This window comes from Mustelus asterias, chromosome 13 (genome assembly GCF_964213995.1).
Source record: "Mustelus asterias chromosome 13, sMusAst1.hap1.1, whole genome shotgun sequence".
NCBI classification, from domain to species: domain Eukaryota; kingdom Metazoa; phylum Chordata; class Chondrichthyes; order Carcharhiniformes; family Triakidae; genus Mustelus; species Mustelus asterias.
The window spans coordinates 108,438,479-108,457,659 of NC_135813.1; the positions used below are offsets into that span (position 1 = coordinate 108,438,479).

A 19,181-nucleotide genomic window follows, 5' to 3' on the forward strand; every position below is an offset into this window, starting at 1 on the left:
TTTAACATTTAAGAAAAACTTGGACGGGTTCATGGATGAGAGGGGTGTGGAGGGATATGGTCCAAGTGCAGGTCAGTGGGACTAGGCATAAAATGGTTCGGCACAGACAAGAAGGGCCAAAAGGCCTGTTTCTGAGCTGTAATTTTCTATGGTTCTTTATCTCCCACCATGAACCCTATAGTTATGCCCCCTTGTAATAGCTCCATCCACCCGAGGAAATAGTCTTTGAACGTTCACTCTATCTATCCCCTTCATCATTTTATAAACCTCTATTAAGTCTCCCCTCAGCCTCCTCCGCTCCAGAGAGAACAGCCCTAGTTCCCTCAACCTTTCCTCATAAGACCTACCCTCCAAACCAGGCAGCACCCTGGTAAATCTCCTCTGCACTCTTTCCAGCGCTTCCACATCCTTCTTATAGTGAGGTGACCAGAACTGCACACAATATTCCAAATGTGGTCTCACCAAGGTCCTGTACAGTTGCAGCATAACCCCACGGCTCTTAAACTCCAACCCCCGTTAATAAAAGCTAACACACTATAGGCCGCCTTCACAGCTCTATCCACTTGAGTGGCAACCTTTAGAGATCTGTGGATATGGACCCCAAGATCTCTCTGTTCCTCCACAGTCGTCAGAACCCTACCTTTGACCCTGTAATCCACATTTAAATTTGTCCTACCAAAATGAATCACCTCTCATTTATCAGGGTTAAACTCCATCTGCCATTTTTCAGCCCAGCTTTGCATCCTATCAATGTCTCTTTGCAGTCTACAACAGCCCTCCCCCTCATCCACTACACCACCAATCTTGGTATCATCAGCAAATTTACTGATCCACCCTTCAGCCCCCTCCTCTAGGTCATTAATAAAAATCACAAAGAGCAGAGGACCAAGCACTGATCCCTGTGGCACCCTGCTAGCAACCTGCCTCCAGTCCGAAAATTTTCCATCCACCACCACCCTCTGTCTTCGATCAGATAGCCAGTTACCTATCCAATCGGCCAACTTTCCCTCTATCCCACACATCCTTACTTTCATCATAAGCTGACCATGGGGGACCTTATCAAATGCCTTACTAAAATCCATGTATATGACATCAACTGCCCTACCTTCATCGACACACTTAGTTACCTCCTCAAAAAATTCAATCAAATTTGTGAGGCACGACTTGCCCTTCACAAATCTGTGCTGACTATCCCGGATTAATCCGCATCTTTCTAAATGGTCGTAAATCCCATCCCTAAGGACCTTTTCCACCAACTTGCCAACCACAGAAGTAAGACTAACCGGTCTATAATTACCAGGGTCATTTCTATTCCCTTTCTTAAATAGAGGAACAACATTCGCCACTCTCCAGTCCTCTGGCACTATCCCCGTGGACAGTGAGGACCCAAAGATCAAAGGCTCTGCAATCTCATCCCTTGCCTCCCAAAGAATGGTAGTGTGGTGACTGGAACTGCATGCGATATTCCAAATGTTGCCTAAGTTTTATACAGTTGTAAGATAACTTGCCAACTTCTCAATGCCTGGCCAATGAAGGCAGGCATACTGTATGCCTTCTTGATGACCTTATCCACCTGTGTTGCCACTTTCGGGGATCTGTAGACCTGTACACTCAGATCCCTCTGTGGTGATCCTCCTAAGGTGTTCTGCCATTTACTGTATCACTCACTCCTGAATTTGATCTTCCAAACAGCTCTCCCATTGTTAAGGTCAAGCACCTCTTGTTCACTATGCAAAACAGGTCTGGGCTGGTCCCTGTTGTCTTTTGACCTGTAGTGGCCTTGGCTTGTGAGTTCTATCAGGCTTTTTGCTTGCAGAAGCTGTTTAGCTGTGGATTATTTGTGTCCAATTTTACTGTTGGCCACAGTACAACAGCAGCATGGAGAAAAATATGGCACCCAGCTGCTGATCTTGAAATCCTCTGATGTTCCATTGTAACTGAAACTTGCACTTTCTTGTGGAAAGAAGAAATGACACGAGTCCAGGTGGGCAGCCTATTTTAGCAGTTTACATAGCAACATATGTAATGTCCTTTAGGGAAGGAAATCTGCTGACCTTGTTTGGCTCCAGAGCCACAGCAATGTGATTGACTCTCAACTGTCCTTTGGCATCTAGGGATGGGCAAAAAATGCTGACCAGCCAGCAACGCCCATGTCCCATGAATGAACTAAAAAAAATCCCCGCCTTTGTCTTCAAAGGAGTTTATTTGGATGTTGCTTGCCTGATATTTTTCTAGATTTATTCACCCCTAGATTCAGCAGCAGATTGTGTACTGTGGCAGAATTTCAACCAGTATTAGTTGTTGCAGTACCAAGCAGTCTGAGACATGATTTTGGCAGCTCTAAGACCATCTAGATTTTGTTTGCTGAGGACTTGCTTGTATTTTGAGGGCTCTACTCTTGGTTGCAGTGACTGACTTTTCTGTCCAGTAAACCTCAAATCAGTCAACGTTTTTCCAATCTCTTTCCCATAAGCAGTGAGTGCAGGGTTACAAATGGTGTTGTGCACATGATCCCACTTGACATCACCTCTGATGTTGGGCGTTGTTGCCTGAAAGAGCTTGATTGCAGATGATGAGGAACTCTCTGGGTCAGTGGCATGGCAGTTGTTGTTTTCAGAATGACCTTCCTTGGAGTGCTATATCTTCCTTGACTATACACCAGGTAGTGAGCATTGTCATAGTGCTGTGACAGTTATGATTAATGAGAGCACTGTTGAGGGTTTAATAGACTGGTGATGGGGATCTAGCTGGTGCTACTAACGTGATATCGGGTATCTCCAGGGCATCTTGTGGTACGGTTTGGTTAGGAAGTGGCTGTTTGTCGTGCAGAATCCATGGTAACAGCATCGCTGCAACAGTTTTGGGTGTTGATGTTTAGCTGAGGGTCAAACAGGACGCTTAAGGCTGGGTTCTGTCTCGAAATTTCTCAATATTTGACTTTGCAATGTGCCTATTTGGACAAACTGCTGGGACTTGTAGTGAGGAAGATTATAAGAGATCCACAAGTTGTAAGTATTTGTTCTCATTTCTCTTCTGTTTTTGTGCATTTTCTTGATCCAAGTAGGCTCGTAATAGGTTGTTTACTCGATTTGTTTTCTCCATCACTCTTATTTTTAAATGAGTTCATATTCTTTTACACATCCTTTTGTACTTGAAAGGAACAATCCCTTAATTTATCTTTGTAGTTTTTAAAAGCAATTTTATAATTTGATTAGGGATTATCGGTTCTATTTGATCTTTGATTTTTATCATAGAATCATAGAAACCCTACAGTGCAGAAAGAGGTCATCTGGCCCATCGAGTCTGCACCGACCACAATCCCACCCAGGCCCTAACCCCATATCCCCACACATTTACCCACTAATCCCTCTAACCTACACATTCGGGACACTAAGGGGCAATTTTAGCATGGCCAATCAACCTAACCCTATGGGGTGAAGAGTGCTTGTCAGCAAGAATTCTGACAAGCTCGATGGGTAGAATTCCTATGTCAGATGTAGAATTCAGTTATTACCATGTATGTTTCAGTGTTGAGCTTGACTCTGATCTGTGCAGCTAAACTTATGGACTGAGTTTCAGACTCTTACTAGTACATGTTTTGTGTTTTTAAACTAAGTATTGAAAATGCTTCATATAGTGATTGATTCTTATTTGCTTCTAACTCTAGCACCGTATGCAAGTTCTTTAACAGTATTGGGGGGAAAAAATGCTAATATTGAATTAACTTAATGATTCTCACAGACAGAGGTTGGTAAAGAGAGTCGAAAGATTATTGAACTTTGAGAATCAATATAATTGAAGGGATTTCTAGAGACTGAGACACACCAGATATAGTGGAAGACAATAATTGAGACAATCATCTTATTCATTATGCTGTGACCAATTACAACCTACATCATTGCCTAGCTACAAATATTCTAGCTTGGAACCTTCTAGGAACCAGGAATTTCCTATTGTGGGTGAGTTTTTATGAACAAATTTATATTGGGATGTTTTTGATTTGTACATTCACATTAACTGTTTAGCCTGGCATACCAAAGAAACTGTGTAGTGGAATACTAAACATGTAGTACTTTACTGGCACAGGTAGCATACCAAAGTTTAAGCACGATAACTCTGCTACTCTTTTATTCCAGTGCATGAGCCTTGGGCAACTTAATGGTTCCAGAAAATGTAAAATTGCCACCCATTACAACTATTTTTCAATATGTCGTTAGGACCATTCAGTTGATTACTTGAATGACCTGAGTCAATTCGGTGTTTGGGTTGATACAAAATTGGGTCTTACAAGTGCATGTTGCTCACTCTGGCAGTTCAGCATTTTTCCCAGTACTCCAACTTGAGGGAAAGAATACAGGTAGGATCAGATATCTTTTTCATCCCCTAGTGGTGTACTGCAAGGATCTGTTTTGGGGCCACTGCTGTTTGTCTTTTTTTATAAATGACCTGGATGAGGGCGTAGAAGGATGGGTTAGTAAATTTGCGGATGACACTAAAGTCGGTGGAGTTGTGGACAGTGCGGAAGGTTGTTGCAGGTTACAGAGGGACATAGATAAGCTGCAGTGCTGGGCTGAGAGGTGGCAAATGTTCAATGTGGAAAAGTGTGAGGTGATTCACTTTGGAAGGAGTAACAGGATTACAGAGTACTGGGCTAATGGTAAGATACTTGGTAGTGTGGATGAACAGAGAGATCTCAGTGTCCATGTGCATAGATCCCTGAAAGTTGGCACCCAGGTTGATGGGGTTGTTAAGAAGGCGTACGGTGTGTTAGCTTTTATTGGTAGAGAGATTGAGTTTCGGAGCCAGGAGGTCATGTTGCAGCTGTACAAAACTCTGGTGCGGCCGCACTTGGAGTATTGCGTACAGTTCTGGTCACTGCATTATAGGAAGGATGTGGAAGCATTGGAAAGGGTGCAGAGGAGATGTTGCCTGGTATGGTGGGAGGGTCTTATGAGGAAAGGCTGAGGGACTTGAGGTTGTTTTCGTTAGAGAGAAGGTTAAGAGGTGACTTAATAGAGGTATACAAGATGATCAAAGGATTAGATAGGGTGGATAGTGAGAGCCTTTTTCCTTGGATGGTGATAGCTAGCACGAGGGGACATAGTTTTAAATTGAGGGGTGATAGATATAGGACGGATGTCAGAGGTAGGTTCTTTACTCGAAGAGTAGTAAGGGCGTGGAATGCCCTGCCTGCAGCAGTAGTGGACTCGCCAACATTAAGGGCATTTAAATGGTCATTGGATAAACATATGGATGATATTGGAATAGTGTAGGTTAGATGGGCTTTAGATTGGTTTCACAGGTCGGCGCAACATCGAGGGCCAAAGGTCCTGTACTGCGCTATGTATTTCTGCAGGCCTTTTGAAGGCTGATTTTCAACATGGTGGGGGAACAGCACATGGTGATCATGTAGTGACAAAAGTAGATCTTTTGCGTGCAGAGAATAGCTATAGCGTGAAAAGATTTGGTCAGGAATAAATTCTAATTTGGGCTGTCAGCAAAATTACACTAATGGATTTGAACCATTCACATTTCAACATCAGCCAGAAATATCGGGTGCTTTTTTTGGGTTGGGGGGAACAAATCTTCAAAGCTGTGCTCACCTGGAAGTGTCCCCCTCTCTCCCTTCCCCTTCATTCCTGCAGCATTTGTCAATTGCTTAAAACAAATGTCTGATTTAATGTTTTTGATGTTTGTCAATTAGATGAGAACAGTAATCAGAGCTCAATAGCAGATGCCTCTCCAATGAAGCAGGAGAACAGCAGCAATCCAAGTCCTGCACCAGAGCAAAACTTAGTAACCCAAGCAGAGGGCCCTGAGACTAGGACTGAGGAAGTTCAACCCTCTATCAAAGACCAACCCAGCTCTGAAGGTAAGGTTTCGAACATATTTAGGAATAGGAATCAGGACTTTGGCGAAGAGTCCTAGGTTTTGTAGCTGTTGTAGTCAAGTTAATATTCTGTTCTGCAAGTGTAATAGACTGTCACTTGCAACTTTGCTGCTTGTATTCATTGATGTTTGGGCAAAAATCAGAACATTGTATTTCTGAACATGTAAACTTTGAGCATGATACTTATTGCCCATTGTGCTTTTTATATTCAAAGAATGCACTGCATTGCATTTTACAGTTGTTGGCGATTTTTATCAGAAGGGAAGAGATCAATACATTCTACATAAACTTTGCATGTAGAGAAGAGAATGGTTAATTAAGCTAAAGGTGTGCTTTTGGAAAAATAAAGTAAATGGGATGATCCTCAAAAGGTTAAATATGCAAAAATATAAATCACGTCCCTGTCTGAATACAGGAGATAAATATATGGTGGTGTGATCAGTGATGGGGTACAACTATACATGGGAGTTTATGGTGCCTTCATCAGAACTGGAGACATTTCCTGTAGTATCAAAACTATATAGAGAATAATGGATTTCCATGAGAAATTGCCAGGTAATTTTCATCTGAGGTCTAAGATGACCAGATAGTATTGTAATACAGCTGGATATCCATTATTTTCTGTAATGTGTACTGTAGAGTTCACAGGTAGTACTTTTTTTCCTGCAGTTGGTGTCAGTGCTTGTAGCTGATCTGTGATGTCCACAGTGGAAGAATAATGATTTTGAAGCAAACTTTTCAAGTGATAATCCAGGTGCTTATCAGGGAATAAGAGTGCATAACTAGCAACAAGTAAACTGTAGAATCTTTTGAGATCAAAGGCTTGGGTAAAGAAAACCTTTCCTCTGTTTATTTATCCTCTTCAGCTTTTTATTATTATTGCTGCTGGAGATCTTTTTATGTCCCTTTTGTACAGTTCATTTCCTGTCTTGTCAGTGGAGTGATCTATAGGAGGCGATCAGGATGGAATTTGAATTGATAATACACAAAAGGAATCCATGTGACCTGTTCTCTGGGGAGGTCAACAGTCTACTCTCTAATTGGCAGTACATGGAGTTTGCAAAGTGACCTCTCTGGAAAGGCCCAAAACCTCAATCTCAGAATATCACGTGGCCTTGCAGGTGATCATTCTTCTTTTCGACTATTCAACCTTGCAATAGACTTTTATGCTGCTCCTGATTTTAGAATTTGCAATCCCACTGTTCAGCTGAAAAAAAATGTATATGCAAGTAACCTGGGCTGCAATACCCTTTATTCTTCATTTACTACCACAAAATTTGGCATTGTGGTTTCTACTGCTTGCAGTACTATACTGCTGTTGGGCCAAGTGGCAGAGAATAGAAGGGTATTTATTCTTTTCTTTACTTATGCAGTCATGAGCTTGTGCACTACATAAACATTGGTTTAAATTCAGCAGTTTTTATTTAGTCCAGAGAATACTTGGCTTAATTTCCAGTCTTGATGGGTTTAGTTTACCTCTTGGGAGTGTGGGATTGAGACCAGAAGAGGGCTGTTGAATTAAAACCAATAGGAGCACAGATGTAGTATTTGGTTAATTACTATGGTGATTTATAAAAATAATTGGAAAGTCCGTCTGGTCATGGGTCTGCTTTTGTCTCTTTAATTGGCAATAAATTTGTGACCCAAATATTGGGGGATGGGAGTGGAAGCTGCACAGCGTTTACGTAGCTTATATTTTCTTTCTTTCAATTTTAATTTCAATTTGAATTTTTCAAGTCAAGTAACCAAGAACCACGTGTATTAATTAAAACTAGATAGCTAAACAACTTTTCCTGTAATTGTTTTAATTTGAAATCTCCTTTTCTATGCCTTCCTGCCTCCAAGCTGTCCTTCATCTGGGAGGACGGGACCGTTTGGGTAGCAGATATCTTCAGAGGCGCCATGGAAGCTCCTCCATGTCTACCAATAAGAGGTGTGCTTTGTGGGACGGGATAGGTTTCTGTGTATGTGTATACATGTATGTGTACTTGTGTATTTTCTTTACCGCAAGGCTATTTAACTGCTTAGCTGAGAATTGGAAAAACTCAACTTCAGCAGTAACAAATATTTAATTGGAATTTGATATTAAACTTGCTCTTGTTGAATGAGTCCCACATTAAAGCTGCAAGCCACCTTTTATAGGATTAACATTTAAAAAAGCTTAAATATTGGCACATAATTTCTAGGCTTATTTATGGGAGTAATTATTTTAATTTGGTGCCTTTCCAACTGTTCAGCAATGTGTTCAGTTTTAGCCTGCCCTTAAATGCTTAGTTCTAAACACTCATCATATTTACATCTCAAATTCAACCAACTAAGATCAGAATGGTTTTGAATTCATTATTTTTAAATCTACAATGCTCCTTTGAATGTTCCAACACTCCAGAGATACTTTTTCTCATCAATTTTCTTTTCCTTTTTTCTCCTGTTTCTTTGTTGTGATAGTTATTGACGCCAAATGTTCTTTGCTACCTCCCAAGTGTTTATTATTAATATATGAACTTGGTCAGTAAATGTCTGCAGGCTATTAGACGATTGCAGCTTCAGTCCATCCTGTCTTCATTCATTACCAGCATGTTTATTTTTATCATGGATAACTGGTAATGATCAAAAGTGGAAAACCAGACCTGAGTTTCCTCCTCTGAAGTCAGGAGTGCTAAATCCCAATTGTAGTCCTGTTAAAACTGTCCAACTCAGCAAGGAGCAGGTACCAAAACTAGTCTGTTATGGTTTATATAGTTCGGCTTGTAAATTCACTGACTTTTGCAGAAAGGCCTAGATAGTTCTTCCACCAAATGAGTGGCCCATATTTGAATTAAAATCTGTTTCCCTAAAATTATGTAGCACTATTACTGATGTCAGTAATTCACATTTTGTGCCTAGATCAAGGTATTCATATTTTGGGTTCAATTTACGCAAACTTGGTTACTGTGCTTTATGCTTAGTATCAGACATTTTAGAAACAGACCTGTGAATCAAATTCAACAGCTATGCCCAGTTTGCTTTGAATGTTGTCACCTCTACTCTGTATACTACAAGCGAGGCTTTTCTACCTGTATCATTTTGGTCAAAATTATTTGTGCTACTCCCCTCAGCAAATGCTCTATGATGGCAAGACTTGTATTTCTACATCAACTACATCAATTCATAGTTAATCTAAAAATATTCAAATTCTTTTGGTAAAAATTAAAAGGGTGCTTCTGGGTCTTGAGATTTCACATTTCGGTTATTATAGCAGTGCATTTTTGTCAATTTTAAATGACAGAATTTTGTGTAGGAGAATTTTTCGTTCTTGAGTGCTTAATGCTCTATTTGCTATTCTAGTTATTTTACACTCATTGTTAATGAAACACCTCAAAAATGCTTCACAACTTTTAGAACATTTTGAGTTCGGTAGCAAAACCCATTTCTTTAAAGCCAATTATAAGATATTTGGCTGACTAATGTATTTGTCCTGCAGCATTTTACTATGGCACTGACTTGTAAAAGTTTCTTGATGTTTACACAGAAAATCCTGAAAATGCGTTTCTTTCTGTCCTTAAAGGATTACAAACCCTTTTTCTGCTCATGTTTTTAAATTGAATTCTGCTGCCCGAGACTGCTCTTTAATAATCTTAAAATGCGACAGCACGCAAGGACCACTTCCACTGAGCCTGCACCAACTCTTTTAGTGGTGCAATTAATCCCACTCCTCATCGTTGATGTGTTTGAAGTATTTTTACTGCAGTAATGATTGGTACTGTTATCTGCACTATAGACTGTTTCAAGGTGCTAAACTGCAAGATCCTCAAGAGTAACACAAGCTGTTAACTTATAGAACATAGAACAGTACAGCACAGATGATCCTTTCCTGACGGTGGATTTTGGCATAGTCAGTCTGAAATATTAATTCATGACAGGCTTAGTTTTGAAATTTTAACAGACTTAGACTGTTTTCTGATGAACACCTGGGTTCCTTTTGGCAGTAAATATTTTGGGGCCATCTGTTTTTAAAAGGTTACTTGTCTAGCTGCATAGTCACAACATTTGCTGTTTGTTGAATCTCTCATTTTGAGGGGGAATTTAAAAGTAACTGAACCAATTTTATTTTTCCATCCAATCTGATTTAATTGTTTGCAACATATGCCAGACAATCAAAACCATTGTAGCTCAAAAACAACATGTAAATATCTGTACAATCCAATGTTCCAGTTTTCTTTTGGAGATGATGGGGGAGAGAAAGCACAAACTCCCCACAGGCAAAGTGACTTCCCTTATCAAATCTATTTTGCATTTATGCTGTCTTTTTGAAAGACTATTAAAAATGGTTTGACTTATCACACTTGATAAGGAGTTCCTGTTGTTATGGATTGGGTACAATTATCTTTGAATATATTCATGCTGAATTGAAAAGATCAACATGTATAGACCAAAAGCACTTAGTGCTTTTTTTGAATTGAATGCGATAGGATTAACTTATTTTATTGAGTGAAGGAGTAGAACGTGTATCCATTTCTTAGAATTGTTCAGTATGTACGTTTGGGAATTTTGTATTTTTAGACTTGCATATAAAAATTTCTTGGCAGTAATATTTTTCCATGCTGAAACAGTTTTGCCAAAATATTCCACTAGAATGTGTAGAGATATTTTCAACTTTTATAAACCATTTCTCCTTTTTAGGTAATTCATATGTCATTTAACTGCTGAGGGGCATGCAGGCAACTTTCTGGCTGCTTACCTATATGCCAGTGCTCGAGTGAACCCTTGGGCAATGTGCATTATTTTGCCCCAAATGGCTAAAAATGGATATTTGAGTGAAATCCTGGACGTGACCATGTGACTTCCAAACTCTGGTCAGTGCACTGACCTCAAGAGGTCGGGTGTGGCAATAACCTTTTGTCTTGTTTGCAGAACAATAAAATTAGAACTGGTTTTAAGTTTTAAAGTTTCTAAAGTGTATTTAGGAAAGATCTTTTAAGCTGCTTTGAAATAAATTTATTAAACTGAAAATCTCCAACTAATTTGCCCAATGATATAACCCAAACTGCATCATGAGGACAGCTTATGCATTTTATTGGTAAACATTTGGTTGAAGGATCAAATTACATGAAAACTTAGTCCATTTTCTTCAAGAGGGAGGGACTTGACTGAGCATTATTTTGTTATATTTCTGGCAAACTCAAAAGTCTAGCAGCTTGTTTTTGATTATTGATTATCTATTTTTACAGAATCTATCTTAAGATCTTTTAAGGACACCAATCTTTGTAAAATCCTTGTAATAATGTAACGGGCAAATTTGTATAAAGGTAACCTAATAAATCTTGCATTTACTCTTTCTTTTATTGTAGACACGTCACCACCAGCAGAGCCAAATTCCCAAACTCCCCCAGAATTATCTCCAACTGATTTGGAGAAATCAGATGTGCAGCCTTCTGGAGTGAAAGAGAATACAGAGACTACCAAAGATACTCAGGTACAAATTAGACAGCTGCAGCAGTACAACAAATGTCATTCATATTTAGCATTTGTTATACTGCAGAATTTTTTTGAATAGATAACTTATCGCTTGGTAGTACAGAATACTAGATTTGTCATTCTGGTGTATCTGTCCTGATAAGTGCAAGACAAAAAGCTTCAAAAGAGTGTCCTTTTTCAGCAATATTCCAAATATAAGCTATCTAAGATGTTAAACTGGAAGAAAGTTTTATGAATTTATTATTTGAATATAAAGTTTAGGAATCTAAATGGCGATGAGGCAAAGCGCTAATTCATGAAAAGCATTGCTGTGCAGTTTCATGGATACCTTGACTCACTTTGCAGTAAAATAAGACATAAACTGAACCGGTTGTGGTCCAAGGGCAGGTTGTCATATTATGGAAAGTATAGATGTGCTCAATGAAGTCTGTCCTGGTTAAAATAATTAGACAAAACTTGTCCTGATAATTTCATGATTAAGCTGGAGTTTGTATAAATATGGTTTGACTGTTGTCTTTTATTCTTTGTAGTCAAGGTACACACACAAATGGCATTGGCTGAAATATATGCTCTGTTTGATCTTCACTAAACATACCTTTTTACAATTAAAGCATTGGGTTGATATGAATTTCAATGGTAACATTTTTATAATGTGCACAGTGCTTTCCACCGAACCTTCCCTGCAAAACTTAGACAAGGAACTCTGTGAACTTTATAAAAGTTTGTTTTGTTGTGCAATTTTCTTATACTAAAAATGTTACTGTGAACATTAATAGTAACATCTAGAGAAGATAATGTTAGTTTGATAGTCAACTTGATTTTTTTTCTAGGAATCTGAAGATGGGGAGCCACTTCCAAAAAAGATCAGAACAGAGACATCTCAGCAGAGTGCTGAGGAGAGTTAGGCTGCTCAGGAAACTGTGGGGTCACTTTTCACGCAAAGGTACATCAACAGGCCTCATTTCAGACCGATCTTCTAGAAACTTTCAATAATACTGAACACGGAGGAACCACTGACCACAAACGGATGTTGGGTCATAATCCGAGAAAATTTGGGAAGACTGGACAGATATGACGCTGACTAATTTCTCCTGTGAATACACATTCTAGTGATTTATATATTTAAATTACTTTCATTGTTAAAGTTGGGTGGGGTGGGGAAGAAGAAATGGACTCAGGAGGGTTTACGCACTGGTAGTTTATAAAACTTGTCAAGATCACATGTTTTTGCTGCTGTATTTCATTTCTTTTATTTATGTTGTAAAATATTTAATGATGGTACAGGTCAGAATTAGCATTCGTGTGAAATCCATTATTCATGCCATTTAATTCCATTTTTGTGCCTCGTTTTTAAAAAAAACCACTATTACAAAAAGTGCCCTATGTTTGCCTTGAAAGTAGTAAGATTCTGTTGTGATCATGTTTAATCAGTGTAACATAGTCTGAACTATTTGGTCCTTTTCACATTTAAGTTTGTAACTTTAAAACACCCTACAAGTATCTATAAGAGATCTATTTCCTTGAATGCAGCCATGTATATAGGTTCTGTTTATTTACTATGGGGTGAAAATATAGATTTCTGGATACATCAAACACTTGTAGTTGAAAATAAATTTCTACAGATATGGTATTATTTATAGTAGATGTGTAATTGGATTCATCTTGTGGCCTAACCAGAATTCCAGATGTGAAATGAAAATTTCTAGTAAATAGTGTAAGCAGAAAGATGCTTAAGGTTTAAAAGTATTTAATAGGCTGCCATAGTCCTTTGGAGAACTGTCCTGGTGTGTCATTACATAAGAGTATCCAAATGAACCTGCGCTGCTGTGTAGGGACGGTGAGGTAGTTTGTAGAGGGCCTGCAGCAGATTTTAGTGAGACTTATGCTGGCCTGAGAAAAAAACAGTTTTGGTGGGTGCTGCATGTTGTGGGGAGACTTTTAGAAATTAAAGAAAATGTAAATACTATAGTTTTCATCTTCCAAAAAATTAATAGTTGAACTATTTCTGTGCATCAAGTTTCTGTTTTTATAAGCTAATGCAAACTAACCTTCCACCAACAATTTTCTTCAGTACTGAAAACTGAACAAAAATGAGAATTGTATTTATTTTGATGTCAAATGTTACATTTTCTGAAGTTTAAAAAAAAAATACAATTGGACAGTTTCTTAAATCACTTTTTTGTAGGAAAATACAAGTGAAATCACAAGGCTTCTGTGGATTAAACTCCTGAAACCCTTATCCCTGAAAACTGTGGCATTAAAGATGTAGATGCAAGTATGAACTTGGAATCCCCTTTTGGGATTCTGGCTAATTTTACTTTATAATGGGTGTAATGCTTTAAATTCCAATGCTGAAATATTGGTACACTTCCATACCTCTCTTAATAAAACCTGTACCACTTAATAATTTAAAACATTGATGATTGCATTTCTCTGTCGATGTTTTTTGCTTCTTTGGGTTAAGTGCCGGAACAGAGAACTGGTTAAAGGCATTGCTACTTGTATTTATTTGAGACTTGATTGGTTATTTTTTTGAGACCCATGATCCAGCACTAATGTATGGAAGAAAGAGCACATCAAAGAAGTACAGAACCACGGTTGTATTCAAGGAAATAAAGTTAGTGTATATCCTTGCACTGCATTACAGTTGTGCTCTGTATATGCGATAAGTGCTTATATACAAAGAATGAAAATACATGATTCTGATAATTGATTTGTTCAATTTATCTCCACACATTGTCATGCATGAGTTTTTCCAACTTAAATGTTTCTAATTTTGTTTAAAATGAATTAAATACTTGATAACTTTATAATAAAATTAAACTCTGCCAGTATATAGCATTCCTATCATAAATGTTTGAATTTCTATAACTTGGGTTGCTTAAGAATTCTAAGACATGAATCTGAAGACATTTTGGTGGAGAAATTCAACTCGTGGCTATCTGTTTATGTCAAGTTTACACTGCATACACAATTTTTCACCGTGATCTGCTGTGCCCTGTGCCAGACCTGCTGTCACATTGGCTTAGACAATATGTCTACCTAAAATGAGCATTTTCCTGTAATTTTCATATCAGAGCTCTGTTGACTGAGAGGCCCCAAGTGCAGAATCATAAGCAGGAGTAGGCAATTTACCCCTCGGGCCTACTCCACCATTTAATACAATCATGGCTGATCCAATCTCGGTTCAGCTCCCCTTTCCTGCCCATTCACCATTGCCCTTCAAAAACCTTACTGATTTCAAATCCTTACTAATAAAGTACAAATGGGCAAAGATTGCAAACTGCTTGATCTCTTGTATCAGGCTTTGACTGACCCATCCTTGAAGGCACTGATCAAAAGGCCACTTAATAAATGCCCAAGAAATATCAAGTTTTAGTTTTTGGTCTTGGCAAGAATGCTCCTCATGGACCCATGGCTCACTACGGCCGATACATTTGAAGATCCATTTTCCCCCTCCACCCTCCCAGTTTCAGCCTATCAGCATGGAAGCTTGGTGTTTCTCATCCTCCCCAAAGAGGAAACCACAGCACGGTACCCATTTGTACCCTGAGCTCATGGCAGCATTTAAACAAAGCCGGATTTAGCTTGCGTCACGGGTCGTCACAGATTGGCCTTGCTGTGCTGACTTTGCTCTCATTTTGGGTGCAAGTTGAATTGCTCAACCATTTGTTCCTCACCAGTTGGCTAACAAGTATGTCTGATGTTTTGAACTATGTTTTTTTAAATTTCTGTTTTGGGAATGGGGAGTGCAAGCTGGTTTTGAATTTATTGCTTGGTTGTCTTTGTGTTGCAGGAACTGTACAGATGGAATGTCAGCATTTTGTGCACATGAATACTATTTGTCTACTTTGTGCATTACGCTAGGTTGCAGTGACTCAGGAACTTAGTATGTCTGATGGTTTCATTTAAAAATTCAGATGCTCAAGTTGAAAATAGTGCTGGTAAAAATGTATTCTGAGAGTCTAGAGACCCAAACCATTGTATTAAATTGTCCCAATGAATTTATAATTTGCATTTTCATGTGCAGCATTTTAGTAAAATGCTTGATGTGCCAATTCTTGGCCACTTTTTTTAATTGCATAATTTTCATATGGTGAAGTACTTGTTTATGACAGGGACTTAACTAAAGCTGAGTCTCCTTATTGAACCTGTTCTGCTGTTGCCTATCAATACATAAGCCTGTGATTTTAAAATTTGGAAACTCGTCAAGTCGCATTGGATCAATTTGCAGTTAGTATAATTGAACCACAACCAAATATCAAATGACATTAAAAAAATTCCAAATTTCTTCCTGAAGTGACAGGAGAAACAGGGTCGTTCTTAGTACTGAAGATGTATACTGTTTGAAAATTCCTGTACAATAATTGACACATCTAAGTCACATGTTTGTACTTGGTTTAGTGGTCCAAGTTTTTCTTGGACTATGGCAGTGCTATTTTAGGTGTGAGGTCCATAGGGAAGGTTTCATTTATTTGAAAACCCTGAAGGGACATTTTTTCTTGCAGGACTTTCAAAAGAACATGACAAGACTTTCAAGATGGATATAAAATTAATATCATTTTTCTGTCAAGTAACTAGTCCAAGGAATCGTGGTTCAGTTCTGATTTAGTTTGGAACCTTGTTATTAAACCGCTGGGACTGACAACTTTTAATTGGGTTCCATGATACTACTGTTAAACCCTACTTTTTTTTTGGTTTTGTACGTGATTAATACACAAACCAAAAATAGTTTGTTTTAATAGTGAGTTTACTGAAAGTGGTGAAGTGTATAATAACCCAAAAGATTGAGTGACTTTTATGTAGGTATTTTTTAGTTTCAAGACTGCTGCAGTGAAAGTTAAAGTTGTATACCTCGTGTCATGAAGGGGCTCGACAGTATAATTTTTTAAAGCTATGAGCAACACTAATGAGCTTTGTAGGTGTGGTATGAATTTTCTAATAAAATCGGGTGTAGTCTTGCCTTCCATTACTAAATTTGGCTTTTGCTAATCGCATTTCTGTATGATGTCAGTTGGGTATTGTCTTTCTTTCATTCATTCCATTTGAAACTTGTCCAGTTGTATGTTCAAAAAGGCTTCTGGCAAAAGAAAAGTAGATAAAATGGTTTTCATTTCATCGTGAAAACAGCAGCGCAGCTAAAGCAGGAAAATTTTATTATTTAAAAGAAACTTGGGGATCGTGCAAGTTTTCCTCTTAAAAAGAAAGTTGGAATTTCTGTTACGTTTTAGTTGCTCCCTGAATCTCCCTCCATCTGAGTAATTTAAAACTAATCCAATCTATATCTGTTGAACTCTAAGCTGTTATATTGCTGGACTATAATATTACTATGGCCAGAATGAGTGTTTTAACTTCGTCTAAAGTTTTGTACCAACTAATTCAAATTTTCCTTTCCAATTTTTATGTTGAAAGAAATTGAACTACATTCCAAATCTTTGTAGAAGTGCTGGCGCTTATTCACTAATAAATCAAAGTGGCACCAAATACTCTGTTGTAATTTTAGGACTTGAAATCTATGCTATTGCTAACCACAAAGCGATATGAATGCTGTCCAGGTGTCAATATGAATAAATTTGCGATCAGACTGCCCATCCTATTATGATTTCTAGAGACCGAAGCTATCATGAAAAAACTTAACACTTTCCAACTGAAATGCAATGTGTTGTACAGCAGTATGTTTTCTTTATTTATTCTCAAATATGGTTTGTACCATGTACAATGGCTCTGTTTTCATGAATAAAAAAATTGTATAACACATTGTGTTTTTATTCCTTTAATAGTGATAAATTGTATTTTCTTTCCTATAGATGACAAAAGGTTATAAATAGATGATACGGAACATGACCAAATATTAGTGTACAGGAACACACCATACTCATTTTGACAATGGTTATTAGTTGGTCATTCGATCTGCTCACATTTTTCTCCCAATGCACCCAAAAGTAAATGCTTTCAATATTGAATTACAAATGTATTTTTTAAGTCCTTTCAGAACTGACACTTGGGAAAACATCTTGCATTCCAAGATCATTTAATAGTATAGTGATGATGTTTAGATTATTTGAGAGTCTAGAAATAAGCTAAAGTGCACATTCAGTACTGCTGTATAACCTAAGGATAAATGGCGGGTTGGTGGACGCTGTAGATGAGCAGTGTGTGGGGAACTTGTGCTCAAATCCTCTTTCAATCTTGGATGGATGTCGATTCAATGAACTAATGTGCAGAGTGCATGCAATAGAACAATGAAACCAGGTTAATTTGTTTTCTTTAAAAGTGGTAATCATTCTTCAAGTAGAGATTTTATTTTACATATTTATTGCTGTTCAAATGTTGGTACACTTTTATAGATTGCTATCCTCCAACCCCAGTAGTTTATACTTTTTTACTTATTGAGCATAGTTATGTTAAATTCATTTGTTTATGTACTTAAAATATTAGTTGATGGTTCCTGATGCTTTCATGCAACTCCGACAATTTCATATCTTCCTTGATAGGTCATCCTACATCAGTTACATATTTTTGAGAAACTTAAAACCTTCCTTTAATTTTAGCATAGAACACCGTAGAATCCCTACAGTGCAGAAGGAGGCCATTCAGCCCATTGAGTCTGCACCAACCCTCCAAAAGAGCACGCTACTTAAGCCAACTTCACCACCATATTCCTGTAATCCCACCATTTGCCATGGCTAATCTACCTAACTGGCACATCTTTGGACTGGGAGGAAACTGGAGCACCAGGAGGAAACCCCACAAACACGGCGAACGTGCAAACTCCAGACAGACAGTTACCCAAGGCCTGAATCAAACCTGGGTCCCTGGCACTGAGACAGCACTGGTAATCATTGTGCAAGCGTGACTACTTTATAAACAGGTTATTAACAGCACAGAGTTTGTTGAATTTCCCTTCAATTTCTTTAAAATGTACTAAGCTGCTAAATACTGGTTGTTTTTTAATACACTGTGGCCTCTGATAACTCGACACACTCCAGCAATCAAATCTAGAGCCTTGATATTTTCTCTCTATCCAATCTGTTGTGCTTTTAATATCAAACTTTGATCACTTCATTCATTCCAATTCCAGGGAATACAAACCTAATTTAATTTTTCCTTGCAATGTAACTTTTGGACTTCAGGTATCAGCCTGGTGAATTTGCATTCCCACCAAAGACAATTTCTCCTTTCTCAGGTGTGCTCTCATTACCCTGGGTGTGGTTCAACCAGGGATTTCTAGAACCCAACTGATAAATACTAGGGTATTCCAAATTCCAGTAGGGATTTTGTTTTCCCAATTTGGTTTGTGAGGAAAGATTGGAACAATGTTCCAGTCATCTTGTAATTTAACAAAAGTGTCTAATAATAAATTAAACATACTACCACACTTTACATTTATGGTTATGTACAATACATTTAAATAACTTCAGAAGTAAACCTCCCCAAACAACATCCCATAGGTTTTAAACTATAAGCATAATCCAGCAATAGTTACCACACTCTGCACCCATATCTCTTGTGAGGTTGTTTCTGGCTTAGAATAGAGACAAAAATAGCTATTCAAATACTATTTCTCCAGGCACTTACTGGTTTGGGAGTGAACACAACTTCCTATAAATCTCGTGTTGGGTGTTTCCATATAATGTTTAAAACCTTGTTCAGCTATGTCTCAATATACAGCTATAACAACTTCTAGCCAGACAGAGTTCTGGTTTGAGCTCGTTTGGAGTGCTATATTCTGTTGTATGCATTGCAGATTCATTATAATATTAGGCTGACTGAGTGACATGGTGGCACAGTGGTTAGCACTGCTGCCTCACAGCACCAGGGACTTGGGTTCGATTCC

General features: G+C 38.1%; 1 protein-coding gene across 2 annotated transcripts in view; it reads left to right on the forward strand.

The window, feature by feature from the left end:
- Window positions 1–17,098, forward strand: part of bcl7a (BAF chromatin remodeling complex subunit BCL7A) — a 54,737-nt gene extending 37,639 nt beyond the window's left edge. The window contains exons 4-6 of one of the 2 annotated variants that reach the window (XM_078227518.1): window positions 5,705–5,872; window positions 11,218–11,342; window positions 12,175–17,098. In XM_078227518.1, coding sequence (XP_078083644.1) covers window positions 5,705–5,872; window positions 11,218–11,342; window positions 12,175–12,249 — 368 coding nt within the window. In that variant the 3' untranslated portion in view covers window positions 12,250–17,098. The remainder of the gene's footprint in view (window positions 1–5,704; window positions 5,873–11,217; window positions 11,343–12,174) is intronic. The other variant, XM_078227519.1, reaches the window with a different exon arrangement.
- The last annotated feature ends 2,083 nt before the right edge of the window (window positions 17,099–19,181 follow it).